General features: G+C 44.4%; 1 protein-coding gene across 2 annotated transcripts in view; it reads left to right on the forward strand.

The window, feature by feature from the left end:
* The window catches only part of LOC119436952 (uncharacterized), a 139372-nt gene that overhangs the window by 86547 nt on the left and 31443 nt on the right, over positions 1–21382 (forward strand). Inside the window, exon 3 of one of the 2 annotated variants that reach the window (XM_037703995.2) lies at positions 8889–9167. The exons of the other annotated variant lie outside the window; for it this stretch is intronic. Within the exon in view, the coding sequence (XP_037559923.1) occupies positions 8889–9167 (279 nt within the window). The remainder of the gene's footprint in view (positions 1–8888; positions 9168–21382) is intronic. 2 annotated transcript variants of the gene reach the window in all.

The raw sequence follows: 21382 nt of genomic DNA on the forward strand, positions 1-21382 counted from the left end.
TTTTTTTTCTTGTGAGGTTCCACCTCAAATAACTGCGCGCACCCACTACAGTGGACTGGACGCTAGTGGTTATCAGGCAGTTGGTTGGGAAAAGGGGTGCGGTTGTTTACAAAATTTATTCATTCAAAAGTAACAACTTTAAAATTTTAAGTGATATGTATTATTTAAATGATAATTATAAATTCTGTGATATTTAGAGAAAGAAGTTGCGACTTTATCTCTTCTGCGGTGTACGCAATTTTCTTTCTCTATGGCATAGTAATGCATGCTGAGGAGTTGGAAATACGTACATGTACAGAGAGAGAGAGAGAGAGAGGCTGTCAAATTTGCCATGTCGAAGTAAGCTAGATTTACTTAGTTCAAATCTATAGCTTTATGGAACCATTTGCTCACAGATCTTTCCACAAAGGCATATGCAATTTTCTTTTGTTCAAGGAGGCTCACCATTTATTGTTCGAATATGTTTTATTGAGACAATCATGTTGTATAATCTTTATTTTTGTTTCTTTTCTGTGTTACTACGGTGAGGCTGCGTTCTGGTCAGAGCAATCACTTTTAAGAACTTGTGAACACAGTCATATTATCTCTTTTTTTTAAATCATTCAGTAGGACAAAGTCCAAGCACCTATCTGTCTGACGTATCGACAGCGCGGCACTTGAGATAACCGTTAGGTGCAAAGCTTCCTTATACCATTTTCTAAAATCAGTGTTTGTGCATAAATCAATGTCAAAGCTGCCTCGGATGAAGAAGTTGCTATGTTAAAGGCTTCTTGCATTTCAGGCTCCAAGATGTTGTTAAACTCTGAGGCCAAAACTACTACTACAACTGATGTCATGAGCGAAATGACGCACTGCCACTTACAAGATTTGAGCAATTTTTTTTTCCAGTGCATTGCTATATGGATCATTTGGCGACTGTGAATCTTGTGAGCTGCTTTGTAAACTACGTGGCCTTGTCGCTGCGACATTGCTCTTGGCATTGAAGTTGTCGATGCTTTCGACGTTTTTTTCACCAGCCATTTTATTCCCGGCGCATACTTTATTGTGGGTATGTGCCGTCTGAGCTTTATCATCATCATTGTCATGTAGGACTCATTTGTGCTACCGACGCTCTTTCCACGAGCATGAAAACGAAGAATCGCAAGCAAGCAGACCGCCACCTTCTATATGCGATGCACGTAATGTAATCCTCGTCTACCTCAGTATTGCTCGTTCTGGCCCCCAAAATACATACACACACACCACTGCCCTTAGGGTCGATGTGTAGCGCAACACCTTGCAATGATTTCCCAGCGCTATTGTTGCACGATAGTTGGACGGACATGATTAAGCACATCCAGGTAACAGCATTTCAAGCAAGGTGCACGATGAAGGAAAACAGGAAGCAATGCGTCTATACGAGTGCAGTAGAAATTTCTTCGTGGGAGGCAGCGGAAGTATACACCACACTTAAGTGAGCCTTTGGAAAGTGACAACTTTCTACAACCTTTTTCAAGAAGCCTCAATGGGCCAGAGTTGGCACATCTCTGACAGACGACGACACAACTACTTCTGGGCCCCTGGAGGAATTATGATTCTTCCAGGGGTCAAAACGTTTTTCTTTAAGTTACATTGGACAACCGTTCATGTCAAAGCTCCGTTGGAGACAACGGTCCGTTTCGTGCCATGGTCGATTAACTTCCGCTTGTATCGGCGTGCTGAAATGATTGATCGCTGTTTCGTAGACTAGGGATGTCGTGTTCTTCTGGGACACTCTCCAAAAAACGCTTAAAACAGATTTAGATGCCACACCACACACACAATTTGTTTCATGCCCTTTAAAAATCCCTGTGACCCACCATATGAAGTGTTCATGTCACTTGGCCTGCATATCCTTTGGCGCAGTAGAATTTGCGACATGCACGCTGAATCACCACGAAGCACTCCGTTGTTCTTTTGGGAATCTGCTGCTTATGTTCGCAGTGTGTTTGCAGCGTAAGAATTACCGCCAGATTGGATATCTTTATCTGCCGCTTGCACTTGCTTGCCTGACGTATTGAGTATGTTTTGAGGATCATTTTCTATTTCTTGAGTGCTTTTCTCTTCTATAATATTTTACTCGCGTGTAATAAATAAAACGAAAAGTTGCACGATGGTCCGGTGGTTACCGCGCCCAACTTCTAAATGCACATTGCTGCAGTAACACGGGTTCGAATCCCAGTGGTGGCGGTTGTGGATAAGCTTTCTTTTTCTCCCCACGACAAAAATTGTTGTTAGGCGTTATCGAGGATGACAATAGTCATCGCCATTTTAATGGAAGGATGGCCGGACAGGACAGACGGACAAGGCAAACCCAACTTCGAGCACTTAAGTGCTCTCGCAATAAAAATTGCTGTTAAAAATGGATAATATGTTGACACCCTCTTCTTGGATGTCCCCGTACGTACTTTACGTACGCAAAACAATGCCAAATTTAAGGTGGACCCCTTAACAGTGTGACATCACGGTGTGTCGTTTTTGTTCGCCACTTCGTAAACCCTCTCTTAACAATCGCAACAGGGCGAAGAAAAAAGAAAACTTATCCACCACCACCTCTGGGTTTTGAACCTTGTTACTGGCGCAGTGTGCATTTGGTAGTCCGGAGTGCTAACCACAACGCTATCGCAAAAAAAACAGCGCTGGACAACTACGGCAAGGTTTCTCACTCTACACAGACTGAAAGCGGTGGCTCCTGCGCGTGTATTTCAGAAGAGGAACAAGCGACACTGTCGTGGACGAAGATGGCATGATGTTACATCGCACAGAAATTGTGCTTGACAATGTGGCGGTGTGTTGACGCAGAATTCTACATTGCCATACTCGTGAAAACAGCGTCGGCGGCACAAAGGAAGTGTACATGACATCGATAATGATCAGCCTCCAATATGGCACATACTTACAATAGGGTATGCGCCAAGAGTCAGGCAGTTGTGGAACAACAACGAAGATAGCCCCAAATACGTCAATGCCAACAAACGACGTCGATGCCACCAACGCCGCGCAGGTTACGCACTAGCTTACAGAATTCACAGCCACCAAGTGCCCAGCACGGGAGATGTCTCAAATCAAAGAGAACAAAGATCAGCTGTATAACAGAAGTTTGGGCCGCAGAGTTGATAAATACTCAGGAAAATCGTCCAAAACGGCTCATGGAGCCTGAAAAGCAAGAACCTTTAACACAGCAACTTCCTCATTCCCGGCGACTTAAGCATTTGTTTATACAGATTATCTAAGAAAAAATATGAGGAAATTTAATATTTAAAGGTCGTCTCAAATGCCACGCTGCCTAAACGTCGGCTAGGTGGGTGCTTGGACGTTGTGTTACTGATTAATGGAAACATAAAGTATTACTGTTTTACACAACTTCTCGAAACTCCTCACATGAACTACAACGTGACCTCGCCATAATAACACATAAAATAAAATGAAAACAAACGTGAATGCAGCGAGAATGTCTAAATCAAGTATCTTCAAATCGTAATTAAAATGTTGAACTGCCTTCAAAATAAAAATATTTGCCTTAGCCGTTGCTCAAATGGCTGCGCGCAATAGATTCCATGAAGCTATTATGCTTCAACTAAATAAATATAGCCTACTTCGACATGGGGAAAGTGAGAGTGCTAAAGTCTATCCATGTACGTATTTAAAACTGGAAGTTACGTACATCGCAAAGAAGATAAAGTCACAACTTATTTATCTATTCCACACTTTTCTTTCTGTTATACCACAGCATTTACAGTAAGCGTTCAGAATTTAATTATCATTAACATTTTCTAATTAATTCTTACTTTAAATTAAGGAATTTCTGCACCCCTCCCCGAAACCAAGTGCCCCATAACCGCTGGCTTCTTTTCCAGTTCCCCGTAGTAGGTGAACGCAATTATTTGAGGTAAAAGCAGGCAAACAAAAATGATATGGTGGTCTTCACTGAGTGAGATAACGCTGACGTCGAAGTAAATGACTTCAGAGACGAAGTAATCGCTTCAATCTGCTGCCTATTCTTGCGTTTCCATTTGCAAATCAAGCTGGGACACTAGGTTCTTTTTGTTTCTATGTCCAAACCAAATCTACCTGTTAGGTCACGCTTATCAGTAAACATATTTACCACTTCAATGCATGCCTTGCGAACTAGCCGCATCTTTCCTCCCCCCCCCCCCACCCCCCCCCCAACCCCCCCCAACCCCCAACCCCCACTCCTCTATCTGTCTCATCTTTCTATTCCCCCTTTCCGTTCCCTAGTGTAGGCTAGACAACCAGACGCATTTTGTACTGCTGGCGCATTTTGCACTGCCGTTCGCATTGCGGCGTAGCTTGTGAACGATGTAGCGCACGAACATAGACATTGCACGAGATTTCACGTTCCGTAGGATGAAAATGAAGACAATTGTGCGCTTTGTATTTTGTTTCGTAGCATTTAATTAACAGCTTTCAAGGGAAGGTTCGCTTCAAATGATTCCAACGCGTGCGTTGGGTCTGCATAATTTTTTTTATTATATGATCGACACATCCGTCGGCTCTCTCCCTCTATGACCGGTGGAAAAAGTTGCTTACTATATGTGGAAAAATCTTGCATGGCCTTCAAAAAAAGAAAAAGACAGTTCCGCCAGAGTCGCCTTTAGAATTTCACTGCTTGATCAACGATCAGTTGGGCATCGCCAGAGAGGCAAACTAAACAGAACGGGGACCGAGTTTCCCAGAGAAAGTATACGTTAAAAGTGCGTGCATCATCAGGTTCGTTTTGTCTTTCATCCTCTTCTGGTCAAGCCTGCTATAACAATGATTAGCATGACCTGAAAGACTGTAGTGCATATATTCACTAAGGGGGATTGGCCGAAAATTTGGCAGCGGAGGCAAAACGTATTACTAGAACGGACTTTCAAAGCTCTATAAATGAAACCAAGAAGAAAAGAAAAGAGTATGATTGAACAATCAGGCGCGGATGAAATAACTTGTTTGTTCGAATGATAGGAAACAAAGAAAACTACCAACAAAAGACAGAGTACGAAACGAATAAAAGAATAACCTTAAGATTTTAGTTGGCGGGAGTTGCAAAGAAAGTTATCTATGGCAATGCATTTATTCCTGTGGGGACGCTATAGCATGGATGCTTCAGTAGGTAATGAGACATGAACTGTCAAGATCCTGCTATAATCACTGAGATGGGTATGGTGATTGATCTTTTTTTTTTCCTTTATAAAACCTTACCATAAAATCCGCTACACTTTGTGAGACGACCTTGATACTGTTTGAGTTCTTTTCAGCTCCCCATAATGAGGCGTGTCTTTTTTACTACGTCGTCATGCTCGTGGTAAATCAATATGATCAAGTCCATCCGTTACGGTGTGTGTGGTCAGTCCTTCTTTACAGGAAATATCGCCGCTGGTGCTACGATCAAACACAGAGAACTTTCTTGACAGTCGCGTTTGTGGGTCTTTCAACAAAGTTTTTTTATATATTTCTAAGCGAAGCTTCGCATTGTTCTCATTTTTAGTTTTCTTTTGCGTATGGCAGACATAGAGTTCCTTTCGAAAGCTTCACCCCACTAACCTGCAACCAACGAGAATTGAAATATGTTTCCTTTGTTTTGTAATTTTTGGTGTTGTTGTTACCGGATTCTTGTGAGAGGGCATGAGCTGGTTTCATTTGATGTCACACTTCTCCAGAACAGCGGTGAACTAAGCCTAGAAACGAGATGGCGTGAGCTGGTTTCATTTGATGTCACAGTTTTCTAGAACAGCGGTGAACTAAGCCTGGAAACGAGATGGCATGAGCTGGTTTCATTTGATGTCACACTTTTCTAGAACAGCGGTGAACTAAGCCGGGAAACGACCTGCAGTTCTTTTCCACAGGGACAAAATGCTACGTACCAAACATGGCTCGCATGTGCCGCGTGGTAAGTAGTCAGGTAAGTAGGTAAGTAGTCAAAAACAGATTCTAAATCCTCTAACTATTTTGACTGACGTTACTACTTGGGCCTGTTGGTGTGTCATTAGAACATATAACGTGGCGCGTAAAAGACGCGGACAAAAGCAAGGAACGAAGACACACACATAGCACAAACGAAACTATTTTGAGTATTGACTGAACAGTCCTTTTATAATAGGTTCTTGATACCTTATTAAGAGTGTACATTACAAACACGAATACAACTGCAATAAAACAGAGTATTTTACAGATCGACAATGGTCCACGGTTATGTGCAATGCCTGTAAGAGCCTAAGACTAGCTTAAATGAAATCACCTCACCACACTTGCTGATTGCGTTTTAACATAACGCGGGGTGTGCTAAATAGAGCTCTTTCCCCTTACGCTACGCAACGCTGGTCAGCGCCCACTGGCGAGGGGAAAAACTAAGGCTATTTGGTGTTGCATCACTCCAAAACGCCGGCTTCAAATGTATTAAGAGAACCATTGTAGCTAGCGCGGAGTAGAAATATGGACTAGACGTTTGGCATGTCAAGAAGAAAAAAAGAGCATGTGACTAACAATGGAAGTTCATCGTGTAAAGTGAGTTGTGGCTCAAAAAAAATTGGTTAATGGCGCTTTGGAGCTGTATGGTGTATTCAACATTGCGTCGTTTCAGACTGCCGGGGGTATAATGGTGAGAACTGGTAGGAGTAAACTGTGTTCAAAGTGAAACGTATGCTGGAGGAATTTCCAAGTTTCCAGATGCTTTGGAAGTGCCATAGATTATAATCAAAATTGTGCTAAATGAGGTTCTCCTTTATGCTTCTGGGATGCTAGAACCTTTGCCGTTTGCAAACCACTTGGTGTGTCGAGATGAAACTTCGTAGAGAAAATAGAGACGGCGGAGCGAGTTGCGCAGGTTATGAGGATGGTGCACCAGTACTTTTCGAAGTTCAACAGGAACCGGAAACGCCTATTTGCTGAGATAAAGTTCGGTGAGCATATATATATATATATATATATATATATATATATATATATATATATATATATATATTCTCACCGAACTTTATCTCAGCAAATATATATATATATATTTATTTATTTATTTATTTATTTATTTATTTATTTATTTATTTAAAAATACCTTACAGGCCCAAAGGGCATTGAGTAAGGGGGGTTTATTTAATACAATGAAAGCACAAGCAAACTAGTATAGAACAGGGTTACAATGCAAGTGAACATCAAAATGCAACGAAACAGAGTAAATTGCAAAATGTAAAACAAGTTTCCAACGCAAGTGAAGAAAAAAAAACTAACAAAAACGCAACACATCGCAAAATAAACAAAAGAACTTAAACGACGAGACCATGTTACAGCACTATTTTACAACAAATATGTACCTCAAGCTTGTGGCGAAATGTCTTAAGGTTATTATCACAGGCGATATCATCGGGAAAGTATATATATATATATATATATATATATATATATATATATATATATATATATATATACAGGGCGTTTCAGCGAACACTTTCAAAAATTCTTAAAGGTTGCCTGTGGCAGACAGCACAATTCTAGTTCATGAGCTAGTCTACTCGAAGAGGCGGACATTACTTGCAGAAGAAATAGAAATGCATAATCGAATAATTAACAAAAAATCACTAATTAAGTTTTTAAGTAATTAACTGGTGGCCCATATTGCAATTTACAAATTGTAGCCGTGGAGTTCGCAAGGCGGATCCACGTGGAACGAATTCTCGACATGACACCAGTTTCGAGATATTAATTGCCGAACTTTGCGGAGAAATGCATTGGCGTTTCACTTAGTTTCTTAACAAAACGACGCTTTATGCATTGAAGCACAAAATAAACTGGAACGCCAATGCATTTCTCCGCAAGGTTCGGGAATTAATATCTCGAAACTGCTGTCATCCTGAGAATTATTTCCAAGTGGATCCGCCTTGCGAACCCCACGGCTATCATTTGTAAATTGCAATATGGGCCATCAGGTAATTAGCTAAGAAGTTAATTGGTGAATTTTTGTTGATTAGTCAATTATGTATTTCAATTTTTTGTGCAAGTAATGTCCGCCTCTTCGAGTAGAAAAGCTCATTAACTAGAATTGGGCTATCTGCCATAGGCAACCTTAAATAAATTTTGAAAGTGTTCGCTGAAACACCCTGTATATATGTACATATATGCATACAATGAAGTAGGACAGAGCGCAGACTACCAACATTTATTGCGCGAAAGGCCAGGAAGCGAATGTAAAGGCGCGCGTATCACATTCAGCACCAGAAACAAACGAAAAAGAAAAAAAAGGAATATTATCTTTCTGCCACCACTGGCACAGTACTGTTTACCGTCCGTGCCTTCCCTGCATTCGCCTCTACGTTCCATATATAGATGTTTTATGATCAAGCGCGCGCTTCTCTTGATCGCGAGTGGTACAGCCGGACGTGACAAATGCGACGAAAAGGCGGAGACTACAAACGGCACCGCCGAGCAATCGAGCCACGAGTTCAGATGACAACAACTTTACTGAGAGAGTAAGGTACTTATCCCGTCACGCTGTTACAATCACAAACGAGCCCCAGCCTGCGACTCGCTTCTTCCTTTTTTCTGTTGCCCACTGTTCGCGACCTTAAACTTCACTGTAGCTATCTCTCTCTCTCTCTTTTCTTTTTCTTTTTTTCGGAGACGTAGATATTATGCAATGTGTATTCGTTACAGTACGAGATTCTCGCGAAAATGGCGATAGCGATTTCTGAAATACAAAGAAAGTGGACCGGGCGTGATTGAACTGCGAAAAGAGGATCGTTCTCAACGCTAAGCGAATCCTTTGTTCACCTTTGTTCAACTTCGTTCACACCCTTTGTTGGGTGAACAAAGGATTCGCTAAGCGAACCTTTTGTTCGGCCAGTATACGAACAGCTCGTGTGTTCCACCCTGCGCAGGGAGCTCGTGACGAGCGTGATGACGCTCCGCGGTGCGCCATTCCGGAGCTACTTTGCGGAAGTGGATCGCGACGAGGCGCTGCTGGACGACCTGGCGCCGCCGTCGTCCGAGCAGCGGGTCCGCGTGCCCTTCGGCAGCGACGTGGACGAGGCGCAGGTGTGCGACGTGCGCGTCGAGGTGCGTTACCCGCGCTTCGGCGTCGACAAGGACGGCGACATGCGCCTCATCGTCAACGATGGCGGCGACTTCAAGCAGCCCGTGCGCGTCGAAGTCTGCAGGTACCGTATACACACCGCACTATGTATAGGGGATACGCAAAATTCGTGTGTCTGCGTGCTCTCTGTCTCGATCTCTCTACTTTCTTTATCTTTCAACTTACCCTCCCCCATGCTCCGGTGTAGGATAGCAAACAGGGAAGAATGGTGACGGCAAGTGTGTGCACAGAGAATTAGCGCGACACATACATTGCTACATTTGTGGATTATGCACCTCTTGCGTCACAGTGCCACATAGTCGTTTCGTAGGATTGGCCAAGTGTGGGAACACATCCAGTGGCACACACCGAATGGTTGAATAAAAAAAAATCTAGTAAATCAAAGAACATGGCGAATGTGTATAATACGTTATTCTATTAAGGGGTAAATGTGCTTTTGAGACACCTTTAGGCCGCCATTACACGTTCAGGTTTTATGAAGCAATTTATATATATATAACAAATAGCGGAGGTCCGCTTACTCCCACTATTTTGTCGCCGCCACGATTTTTGGGTGTGTTCAGAACTGTGGAACCTTTTCTAGAGCCTGCACTGCTCCTACTTCAAGAGAAAATTACCTTGCATCGCTTGCAACAAAATTCCTGCATGAAAAAACAACACAGGGCACCTCTACTCGGCCCTGCTGTAGCTGCACAAAATTCTGTTTCTGTGCTTTGTATGCAACAGCCTGCCCCTTTTGGCGAATACGTGCAAAACTAATATTCCAACCCTCGATAATTTACAAGGTCAGGCTCTGCGCAAGTGTCTAGGACTACTTCGGTGTGCCTCAGCACATGCTACGATCATAATCGCTAGATCATAATCGCTAGAGTTTGCTATAAATTTCACAATGCCAAGTTTCGACATCATTCCTCAATTTCCGGTTAAATTCATAGGCGCAGAAGAAAATAGTCTTTGTCGCGGAATCTCTGGTCCGCATAGTTTTGCTTAGCGGAATACGTCACTGTTGACAACCTAAGAGCGCACATTCGGCACCTCTAACGAGTCATCAGTCACTACTGCTGTGCCGGGGCTGATACCATGAGTCGATCTTTTTGAGAAGTTGTCTTTACTCATCGAGGTTGTTTAGAAGTACTTCTTGGTGGGCTACTTGGTGAAGCATATAGCTCTTAGAAATAAGGTGCAAGTTGGCACGCATACTTCGTCTTGTCTGTCCTCGTCTCACCGTCTTGTCTGTCCATATCTACGTATGTTTCTCAATTAGCGCATCCCATAGCCATCAAGGCGACCTTCCGTCGAGTTTTCCACAAGTAGCAATACCTTCGTCACGTCTGTGGTGTCTTCCGCAGCCACACGTACGCCTCATGATTGCGGGTATTGCGAAGAAGGCCAGTAATTCAACAGTGGCCCTACAACGGATGGCATTATTATTGCAGAACGAAGCCTGTGGAAAGAGAACACACATTTTCTCCAGTGAATCAGTATACTTCTGCAACTCTACGTGTGCCATTGTCATCCTGGCTACACTAGTCATAATTAAGTTCAAGATGTCCCGCACGACGACGTCTCCGAAAAAATAACCTGCCGCTCTGCGTGCTGCTGTTAACTGCCTCCTTCAAGCACACCCTCGAAAATGGGTCGTGCTTGTGAGTCCATGGTAGCCCTTCTGAGTTTATATCAGCCCGGCGACGCAGGTCTCATGAGCAATTGTTTTCCCAGGTAACGAAAGTTTTCCATCAAGTTCTTTGCAATGGACATGATATAATCTTCCAGTTTCTTCCGCGTAAATGTGGTATCGTTGTTAACGACATTCCTGGTAACGCTGTCCGGTCAGCCCGTAATGGACGCCGGCCAGTTTCGATGCCCTTGTCGCGAACGGACGCTGCGAAGGGTCTTCGTTTGCTTGTTCACACTAAGACGCAATCTTCCTGGAATACTCCGGAGTGTCTCAGACAGCCATTTGCTCAGAATTTGCCATTCGTTGAAGCTGCAACTTCTGTCGCACCTTTCCCGCTGCGATGCAATTTTCCTTTGTCGCCTCTTGCCCAAGGGTTGCTTTACTACAGCTTATTTATTCCTTCCCCAAGCTCACCCAAGAAATAAGGGACCTAATAAAGAAACGACAAAATATGAAATTTGTCCGACTCAAAAGATCAGATAGAATTTGCTGAACTATCAAAGCTGATAACCAAGAAGAAAGCACTGATAAGCGAAATTATAAAGTCGTAGAGATTGCGGAAGCAGTAAAAAAAAAAGGCAGACCCGTGAAATCAGTGAGAAGGGAACTTGGCATTGGAAAAAAAAGATGTATGCAGTGAAATATAAGTACTGCAAAGTCATCAGCGATTTCGATGATATAGTAAAGGCAGCAGATGAATTCGATACTGAACTGTAGAGTGCCCGAAGCAGCCACCTAACCTCGATTGGTTGCACTGACAAACAGGACATAGAAGTTCCATCTGGAACTAGAGATGCGGTTAGAAGAGCTTTGCAAGACATTTCCAGGTGGAAAGCGGCAGGAGAAAATGGAATAACAGTTGATTTGATCAGAGATTGGGGAGATATTATGATCTCAATGTATGCGGCCCTTTATGACGCCAAACAGAGGTGCGCCTATTCGTACTGCGTTTTTGGTCAGCATACAGTGGTTAATAAGCCCGTTTGCGGGTACTTGAATTCGGCGCAGAATACATCCTTCGTTAATGCGTACATCTACCAATATATCCACCGAGATACCGACAGTCCCAGCAGCAGCAGCAACCACGCGAAATCCGCGAGGGCATTAGGAAAGCAAACTTCGCTTAAAAAGAAAACCAAAACGTACTTGCAGTACGAAAGCCCCTCCTCGCATCAACCTCCAATTACCCTGTCCTGAATTACCACTCTCTTCCTATGCAAATTTCTCAATTTCATTACACTATACCTAATTTTATAGCGTCCTTTTCTGCTTTTACCTTCCATTGGTCCCCATAATGTTGTTCTAGCAAACTATCATTATCTCTACTCTAGATAACTATCACATGACCCACGCAACTCCACTTCACCCTCTCTTAATCACAACTATAATGTCAGCTAACCCCGAGTGTGGCGGTTTGGGCGAGTTGGTATATTTGGTACACCTTGACTTCACAACGCAGTGCGCAATAAACAGGGACAAAAAACAGGGAGGACGCATAACGCCAGCCGCTAGGTGTCTCCGTCAGCGCTCCGTGTTGATCGTACCTGCGTCCTCTCTCGTCATTGTTTACCTTGCGCTACGTATATGAAGGCGGCCAACCGCTTTTCTTCCCAATTCATACCCACGTTTTCCTGTCGCCTAAACGTCACGCCTATCACTTTTCGTTCCATCGCTCGTTACGTCGTCCTTAGCTTCTTTTCAAGCTTCTTTCTTATCCTCGAAGCATCGGCCCCTTAGGGTAGAACGGTCTGGTTGTCTAAGAAAGCCGGTAAGCTACCGGTATAATGAACTTGGTAATGCCACTCATATACGCTCCGACCTATGTTTACTTGTGTGGAGACTTCCTTATCATGATCCATGCAGCTTGTGACTTCAGTGTTTAAAGAAGCTGTCGGCCAGTTACGAACTCTTTTCCTCCTGTATTGACCATTACTTATAGCTTTCTGTTGTTCACCCTTACCCTTAGACTTGGCCGGTTCAGGTGCTAATCAATTTGTTGTAATTCATCTCCAACGTTGATAAACATGACAACGTCATCTGCAAACTACAGGTTGCTGAGATATTCCTCGTTAATCTGTACACCTAACACTGTCGAGCGGAAAGCGCTCTAAAGAGATGGTGTATAAGCAGGTAAAATATGTAGGTCCCAACAAATGGATTTTTTTTGCTCTAATTAATTATTGACTCTTCCCGGCACCGTTTCAATCTTTCATTCCTGGATAAAGCAGTCAATTGCGGTAGCGTCTCATGCATTTCTGTACATAAAGCTTGTAGAGGTCCGGTGTGACGGCGCTACGAAGTCTAAATAAAAGCAATCTGCGATCAAATAACAGAAACAACGCACTTACTATTCTCGCCACAAAAAGCGCTATTTTAGCTGATAAACTGGCACTCGGAAATGCCCAGCAAGGTGTGATTGCGCGACCGCTAGAGATAGAAAAAGAAAGACAATGCTTGCCGCCCCATGAGAAGAATGAACGAATGCTGCAGGCCTCCCTGCTCTATGCAATCAGCGCTGGCGAACGCCTACCCCGTCGATTTTGATAGGTCGTCGTACTCTGCTGATAGAATGGCGATACAAGGTGGCAGGCAAGTTTGGGAAAGGCCGGTTTACGCTCTAGCTCAGCGCGCGGGACATCGCAGCGTGGGTGGGAGAGCCGCACGGGACGTTTCACTGATCGAGCGGGATCGATGAGACGTTTCGCGATGAGATCGTCACGATTGCCCGCTACTCGAAAGAACAAAAAATGAGCGATCGGTATAGGGGGAGGCTGTCATCATGTGGGAATTAGGGCGCACCATTCTGCAGAACGCGATCTATTATCGTAGAGTATACTTCAAAAAATAATAATAAATTGCTGCACGGAGTGTATACCGACATTCGGACGGGTATTTCCTTCTGTTTAGTGCGTTCAAACTGTTCTTGCGCGAGTATTGTCCTTCAAGCCTACACGATCCACTTCCTTTGTCTTAATTACCGCAGTTTTCATTGCAACGGATGGCCTAAAATTCACGTCAGCAGCAGCATTGCAGAACTGCAGTACTTTGTTCACGGAATGCATGCAACTATAGCGCCTGAGGCACTCCATTTGTGGTTCTCTGTATGCGCAAAGTCAATTCTTCGGTGCTTTCACGGCATCTTACGCTCACCTTTGGGAATTCGAAGCCATATAAGAAACAAAATCAGTACGTCGTGTTTATTTTATTATTATTATTATTCTTTTATTCCAGATGTAACACAAATATGTCCTTTTCCCTGATGGGATTGGAGTTATCGGGTACAAAAATTATGCGAACTGAGTGAGAAGAGCACTAGGGTTTATCTTCCCTTGTTTGTTTTCTTTAACTTTTATCCACGCCACAGTTTTTCTTCGCCTGCTTATAATTCAAATAAGGTATACACAAGTAGGCGTCTCCAATTTGTCTGCTTCCCTTTACTTAGCTTGCGGTGGCTGGTCGAAAAGCTCGGTGGCGTGCAACGGAAGGTTGATAATGCCGCTAAAACGGATCCTCGGAAGAGTTGTAAAGGAAGAGTTGGCAAAGCTATATCGTATACGTGCTGAAAGGGCTCGATAACGTTTTACTGCCACGCAAAAATGTTTATTATATGGCAAATAAATCCATGCTCACCGGCAGGTGCCAGTAGCGAGTGCATTAGCGATCGGCGGGTAGCCATCTTCTATTCCTTTCGGAACGGGGCAGTCTCCGGCTATTCAGAAATACATTCAGATTAGGTCGGCCTATTAATGCATCTTTAACGCGTGCATGTCACTTTGAGGTGGTGGGATTTCGCGGTTTTCTGACGTCGCGTGACAGACAGGCGATAATAGGTGCAGCCCGAAAACGTTTGACCAATAGCATAGGGCTAATGGCGAAAAAGCGTCGAATCAGGAATAATTATTGTTCTTTTGTTCGGTTTAATCATGCATAATCAGTGCGTACACGTTATATCAAATGGAAAGCTACCGCGGTTTTCGTGATGTCGCGTGACAGACAGGCGAAGTTGGGAGCAGCCGGAAAATGTTTTGACCAATCGTGGGGTGCCGATTGCAGAATTGGAATAGAAAAGTTTAGAATAGCTTTACGTTATAGCGCCCCAAATTTTGGTTATACGCTGGAAGTCGCTACGTGCCCTCTAAGGAGTCTTCATTAATATAAGTTCATTAATAGAAGAGATAGAAATATTTGAAGTGCCGAAAACCCATGATTTCAGGAGGCGAGCGTCACCGCCAACATGAAAACTCTCTCCACTTGCCCCGCGTCTGGTTCCCGCAAGCGAAATTCCTTCCCTGCGTTCTCCCATACCGGAACCGGAGGATCGCGTGACCAATACGTCACGGGCCCCGCTTTTTGTTTCTCTCTCTCTGGCGCGCGCGCGTTTTTGCCGAGTGGTGCACTACCGGTGACGGTCTCGCGCGTGAGCTGTTGCGTTGGTCTCGTTTCGCGCACCGGACCATTTTGCGCGCTGTGCACGAGAACACCTGATCAATGCCACACTCACGATCACTGAGGCAGGCGTCAGATGATGAAAGAGCATGATCGTGGCGCTGGAACATGGTAGAAAGTGACATAGTTTCATTCTCTGCGCGCGCGACTGCACGACGTGGGAACAAGCAGACGAAACACGCAGACGAAACACGCAGACATTCGGTTTGTATGTTTTATAATTTCTCTAAACTTTTATTCTTCTATTGAAGCAACAGATTAAGCAAATAAGTAATCTTGCCTTCAATAATTCTTGAAGTCACGCATTACTATGAGCGACGTCATAGCACGGCCGTATACGTATAGGCGCACTTGCGCGATTGACGTCGTCTCTCCGCTTGGGAGCGCGGCGCCCGCGAGGAGAAGGGCAGACTGCGTTTGGTTTGAAATTTAAGCACGTTCCGCGGCGCGTAGGTATCTAATACTTAGCAGACACGATCGTTAGCGCGCATTGTATGTACTGCGCTTGTCAGCTCAAAATGGCCAGACCTTGTGAGGGGCCCTTTAAGCTCATGGACGATGCTGCTGGCACCGAGCCGACCGAGAAATACTAATCCTTCTTTACACACAAACACTAATATACCAGCACAATGAGAACAAAAAAGAGAAGAAAAAACAGCTGACAAAGGCGCGCTTTTGTGAATCGAACCTTTGCCGTTCTAAGCAGCCGTCTCGCCGCCTATTTACTATGGTAGACTTCGCTCAGCTCGATCACGCATTTCATTAAGCCGGATTATAAGTGCAGCCATAACAAATGCAGCGTATACGGTGCCGGCTTGCAGCAACCCCCTATGCACGGACACAACCGAGGCTTCCTGGCGCCAAAGTGCTATTTGCCTCCAACATTCAAGGGAGCAAAATAGCTCTGGTTGGCACGAGCGAAGGACGTTTGGAAACGCTTGTTGAGCAAGTACGCCCTGTAGTTTTCGCAGCCCACTTTGACACGACGGACCCTCGCTTTCAGAAGATATATCTGTATATACAATGTCCCTTGCGGCGGTGCAACTTGTTTTCGCTTTCTTATGGCGTCACGCCATAAGCAAGACAACAACAACAACAACGCCAGCTACGACCAGCTGCACCGTACGAGACGTCCACTTTCGCGCGGCGCCTCAACTAGAGGCTCGCATACATCAACGCAAACCATTGGCGAATCTCCTGAAAGCGGCACTCGAGACAGCTAGGACCTTTAGGTTTGCTTGATAGGTTGTTCGAGCTGCGCGGTCTAAGTGCGTAATTTTGTCGTGCCTCTTGAGTGGGCGCTCATTGCATTTGTAGCACAGCTATTACGTCCGCTTAATTAAGTAGCACAGCTATGAAGTAAGGCATACGGAGCACGAAGCAACTAGCAGCAATTCGCCCGCACATTTTTGTTTGTACTTCTGAGGTCTTTGCCTGTTTGCATGGGATACGTTTTCCTAAAGTTTTCAATACGAAGTCTTATTCAATCGCGCATTTCTAGCAGGGCAGTGAGTCTGAATCATAAAGAAAAGTAAAAATGGGAAGCTGGTATTGCATTTCGTAGACTGTAATATAGCACTACTCAAAACAATATTATTATTTGTCATATTTATAAGCGATAATGCACAAACTAGTTTATAATGAACTGCAGCACGTTCGCTGTACTATTCGAATCTGTGTACAACAGAATTTTGTTTTTGGTCGTTATACACGACGTCGTCTTGAAAGAAGAAATGTGAAATACTTTGGCTATGGTGTTGAACACGAGGTCGCGGGATCGAATCCCGGCCACGGCGGCCGCATTTCGATGGGGGCGAAATGCGAAAACACCCGTGTACTTACATTTAGGTGCACGTTAAAGAACCCCAGGTGGTCCAAATTTCCGGAGTCCCCCACTACGGCGTGCCTCATAATCAGATCGTGGTTTTGGCACGTAAAATCCCATAATTTAAATGTGAAATACTTGTTCCATAATTACATCTGTGGCCGCGCCACTATAACCATAAACAATTTGGAAGGCGATTCAACCTATAGTTGAAGTCTAAGAAAGACAACGTCTTCCTGGGCGAGTTGGGGGTGAGCAGTTATCTTCTTCTTTTTCGTCATCGTCATCATCATGATCGTCAATATAATCATCATCATCATCCCATTTACGATCATCATCGTCATCGTCATTATCATCATCACCATAATCATCATCAGCGCGGCTCAGAGCAAATTATATGGATCATCATCATCACCACCACCATCAGCCATTTTGTCACAATTTCAGATCGCGCTATCTTCGCGATCAGCCCACTAAAGAGGCTAGAAGCATAGGTTAGAAACGGACATACCCAACACGGAAAAGTGGCGGTAACTCGCCAAGGCAGACATTGTCGTCAAACAAAAGGGACGTGCTTTGAGCACCGCTCTAGCGCTTATGAATTCTAAAGCCAAATAACGCTATATGCAACGCCAATTTAAAAAATAAATAAAGAAAAAAAACTTCGTAAATTTTCATCCATTTCATGCTTTATCAAAAAATAACAGTAGGAAAATCACTTTCATACTCGGAGTATGTCGTTTCACAAATTTTAACCGTCTACGTTGAAGTGCGGGTGACTACCGCTTGTCAACCATGGACATGCGCGCGCGGTACGCACGTCCACGATCAAGTGGTCTGCGCCCGAAACCCGTTTGAGATTAGATAAGGTATTGGCTAGCGTTACAGTAGAGCTTCTCTTTTGCTCAAGCTTTACTGTGTGCCTAATTGGCCTGTAGAACTTATCATCTATAATTAAGTGCTCGTAATCTGTGGGCTGGCCTGTCCGTATATCCCGGCACCTCTAAGCACTTTTTTGTTTTGTTTGTACCCCGGACAAACCGGCAACAGATGTAGAGCATCCGCTGCAGACATGGGGGGTCATCTCTCATGATTCCTACGCACGTGTGTTTCGCGCTTTACTGTGTGATTATGTATGTAGAGTCAGGGGAAAAATTTGCGGACAACATATGCCATCAAGAAATTGCACTTCACCGAGGTCCAAACCTGCAGCCAGAAATTGACTGGCGCGCTGTGGCGCTGGCACACAAAGCTACAGCCGCCAAGCTACATTTCTCATTTCCAGGCAGCACGCTAATACGACAAAGAAATTCAGCCTTTTTATAAAAGGTGATAATTTTTTTTAGTTTTATGGAATTTTTCAATATCGCCTGCGGCAGATAGCATAAATCTTGTCCTTGAACTGGATCATTCGAATAGGTGGACATTACTGGCACGAGAAATCGAAACACATATTCAACTAATTAACAGAATTGTACTGGTTAACTGCTTAATTGAATACTTTACGGTACACATTACAATTTACGAATTGTAGCCGATAAGCTTGCACGACGTATCCACTTCAAATGATTTTCAGGGACCTGCAGACAGGATACGTTCAGTCATATGTAAGTGCTCTCTTTATGATTATGATTTATTTATTTATTTATTTATTTATTTATTTATTTATTTATTTATTTATTTATTTATTTATTTATTTATCTATCTATTTATTCGGATGCAAATTCTAAGAATTCTCATGACTTTAGCCGTCAATCTCTCCATAAGTCTATCTGTTGCATAAATAAAGGCAGCACGATGTGAAAGGACCTTAGAGTATAGGCGTTAAATGGTTTCAATAAGAGCAATACTACCACACATCTTCCCCGTCAAGCCGACGTGGCAACGCATGCGTTCGCTTCGCTGTATCCTTATAAGTCATGTGCCATTTAGGTTTCTTGAATCCATGGAGACGTCAAAAATCCTACGAGTATAATAGACGAGCGTCACTGTGCGTTTTGACAGATCACAGCAGACAAAAATAAATGATGCCTTTGTTGTTAAGCAGGCTTGTTTTAGCTGCAAAAAAAAGAAAAAAAATACAGGCGCTTAGCGGGAGCTTTCTCCGATGGTAGAACAATCAGCGTAGGAGCTATTTTCTTCAATGGGAAAGTTTTCCTACCTGAAGAACCCAATGGCGACGGGCGAGCAGGAAGTGTGCTGTGCTATTTTTTTTAGCCGCATGCTTTGTCATACGGCCTATTATTATGTACATACGCGCAGTTCTTCATTGTGAAGAAGCCGCCTAATTGGCCTGTAGAACTTATCATCTATAATTAAGTGCTCGTAATCTGTGGGCTGGCCTGTCCGTATATCCAGGCACCTCTAAGCACTTTTTTCTTTTGTTTGTACCTGGACAAACCGGCAACAGATGTAGCGCATCCCGCTGCAAACATGGGGGCAGAGCACTTCGGGCACGCCACAGGGACTTCAAGTTCTCGGCCCCAGGCTCATGTTACGGAAGCGATAAGGGCCGCCCCAGCCCGAAGTATCCGGAGAGAGTCTTCCCCCACCCGAGTTAAATTACGAGGAAGGGAGCAGTCGTACGGGGGGATCAGAGCACGTGTGTCCCGTCGCAGAAGATATTTTGTAGCATTAGCTACACTGGCCTAGCCAAGCCCGTTTCGCGCGGCACATCAAGAGCCGTGCTGCGCATGCGCAAGGATCAGTGATGTCACACGGCTTGCGCACCGGAACCACCGGAGCCGGCATCTCTCGCGCACTCTGCCGCCGCCGCGCGCGATCACCGCCGCCGGTATGCGCAATCCAGAGAGTGACGTCGTAGCCATGGTAGACGCACTGGGCGCCGGCGCGCGCTCGCTGTGCAGGCGCCGTCTGACACTGCGCTGGAGCCGCTGCGCTTCTGACTGGCGTTTGCCAGTGTGGTATAGCCATGGAGAAGGAGAGCGCAAATGCTGCTCAACAGCGCAGAAGAACGGAGAAGCTTGACTCATAAGAATAATCTTATCTTAAGAATAATCTTAAGAATAAGCTAAGAATAATCAGCTGAACCTTTGCTAACGCTACGTATATCCTGGCATAGCCGAGCTAAGCCACTGCAACTTTTTTTTACGCGATGGCGTTAAGGGCCCCGTAAAGCAGAAAATCCGGCGTCGGCAGCCGGCGTCGGCGTGCGATATCGGCGGGTGGCGGAGAAAATCATCCCCAACCACGCAGGCCCTCCGAATATATTTATGCACTTGTAGTATCTGCCACGCCTTCTTATATGGCATGCGGTATATGCGGGTTATTATATTGCCACACCATTCTATCATTAATCTTGCTCATACTTGTCTTGAATTCTTGGCAAAGTTATTCCTCGGAATTTTCAGAATGACAATCCACAAACAACTGTCATGAAACAAAACACCCACAGTGCATGCCGTTATGTTAAATCTTCTCGCACTGAAATATTAAAAGCACGAAACAAAAACGGAAACCTGAAAATTATGCAATTTTTTGGCGCGGGTGCAATATCTCGGGATCGCCCCATGCAAGAGGCCGCGTTTTATCAGAAAGCTCGCCTTCGTGCATAGCGTTCGCCGCCAGTGTTTGCCGTAACCATTACGGTTGCTTAAGCTGCACTTGTCGGGAAGCGTGAGAAGCAGTCAGGGATCTTGAATGCTATCGCGTCCACTCTTAAAAGCAAAGCTTAAGCGTCCTCCAATTTTTATACAATAGCGGGTAACCTGTTTGCGATAAGTTCTTCCAATTAGTTCTCTCAGTTGCTTATAAGAAAAATGCGCTCGCATGATTCAGCGTACAACCGACGTATGACTATTCGTATACCAACAACGGCACCAACAAGCACACAGCAGGTTCCATAAGGCCCCGATAGGTTCCTACAGTGTAAACTCGGCGCGCAGTGGTCATATCGAAATTTGAAACGGTACCTATCAAGTGCTCACCAATTGCATTCCTTTCCTAATCTAACATCTGTGTTTGAGCTTGAGGCCGTTGTTGGGCTGAGCAGGCATCATACTCGTACTGACTGATCAACTTCCGGGCCTGTGCACTTGTGGAGCATTTCCGCATGCTTCTGGCTTTACTCGTCGGGTGGACATGGCACAGTTTGTTCGCGGTTCCCTCCGTCCGTCCTCAAACAAACTGACACGCGACGGATCGTTATAAGTGGAACGCCTCCAAACGCCTCTTGCAAGTTTTGTTGGTTCGTCACAAACTCTTCATATTAACCGAAAGTTCCCTATACGCGGAACGTCATAAGCGCCTCCACCTGGTCCGTTCGTCTTATAATAAGAGCAGTTTTCTGCTATGCTATACGAGCCTGCAG

Source organism: Dermacentor silvarum, chromosome 1, assembly GCF_013339745.2.
Source record: "Dermacentor silvarum isolate Dsil-2018 chromosome 1, BIME_Dsil_1.4, whole genome shotgun sequence".
NCBI classification, from domain to species: domain Eukaryota; kingdom Metazoa; phylum Arthropoda; class Arachnida; order Ixodida; family Ixodidae; genus Dermacentor; species Dermacentor silvarum.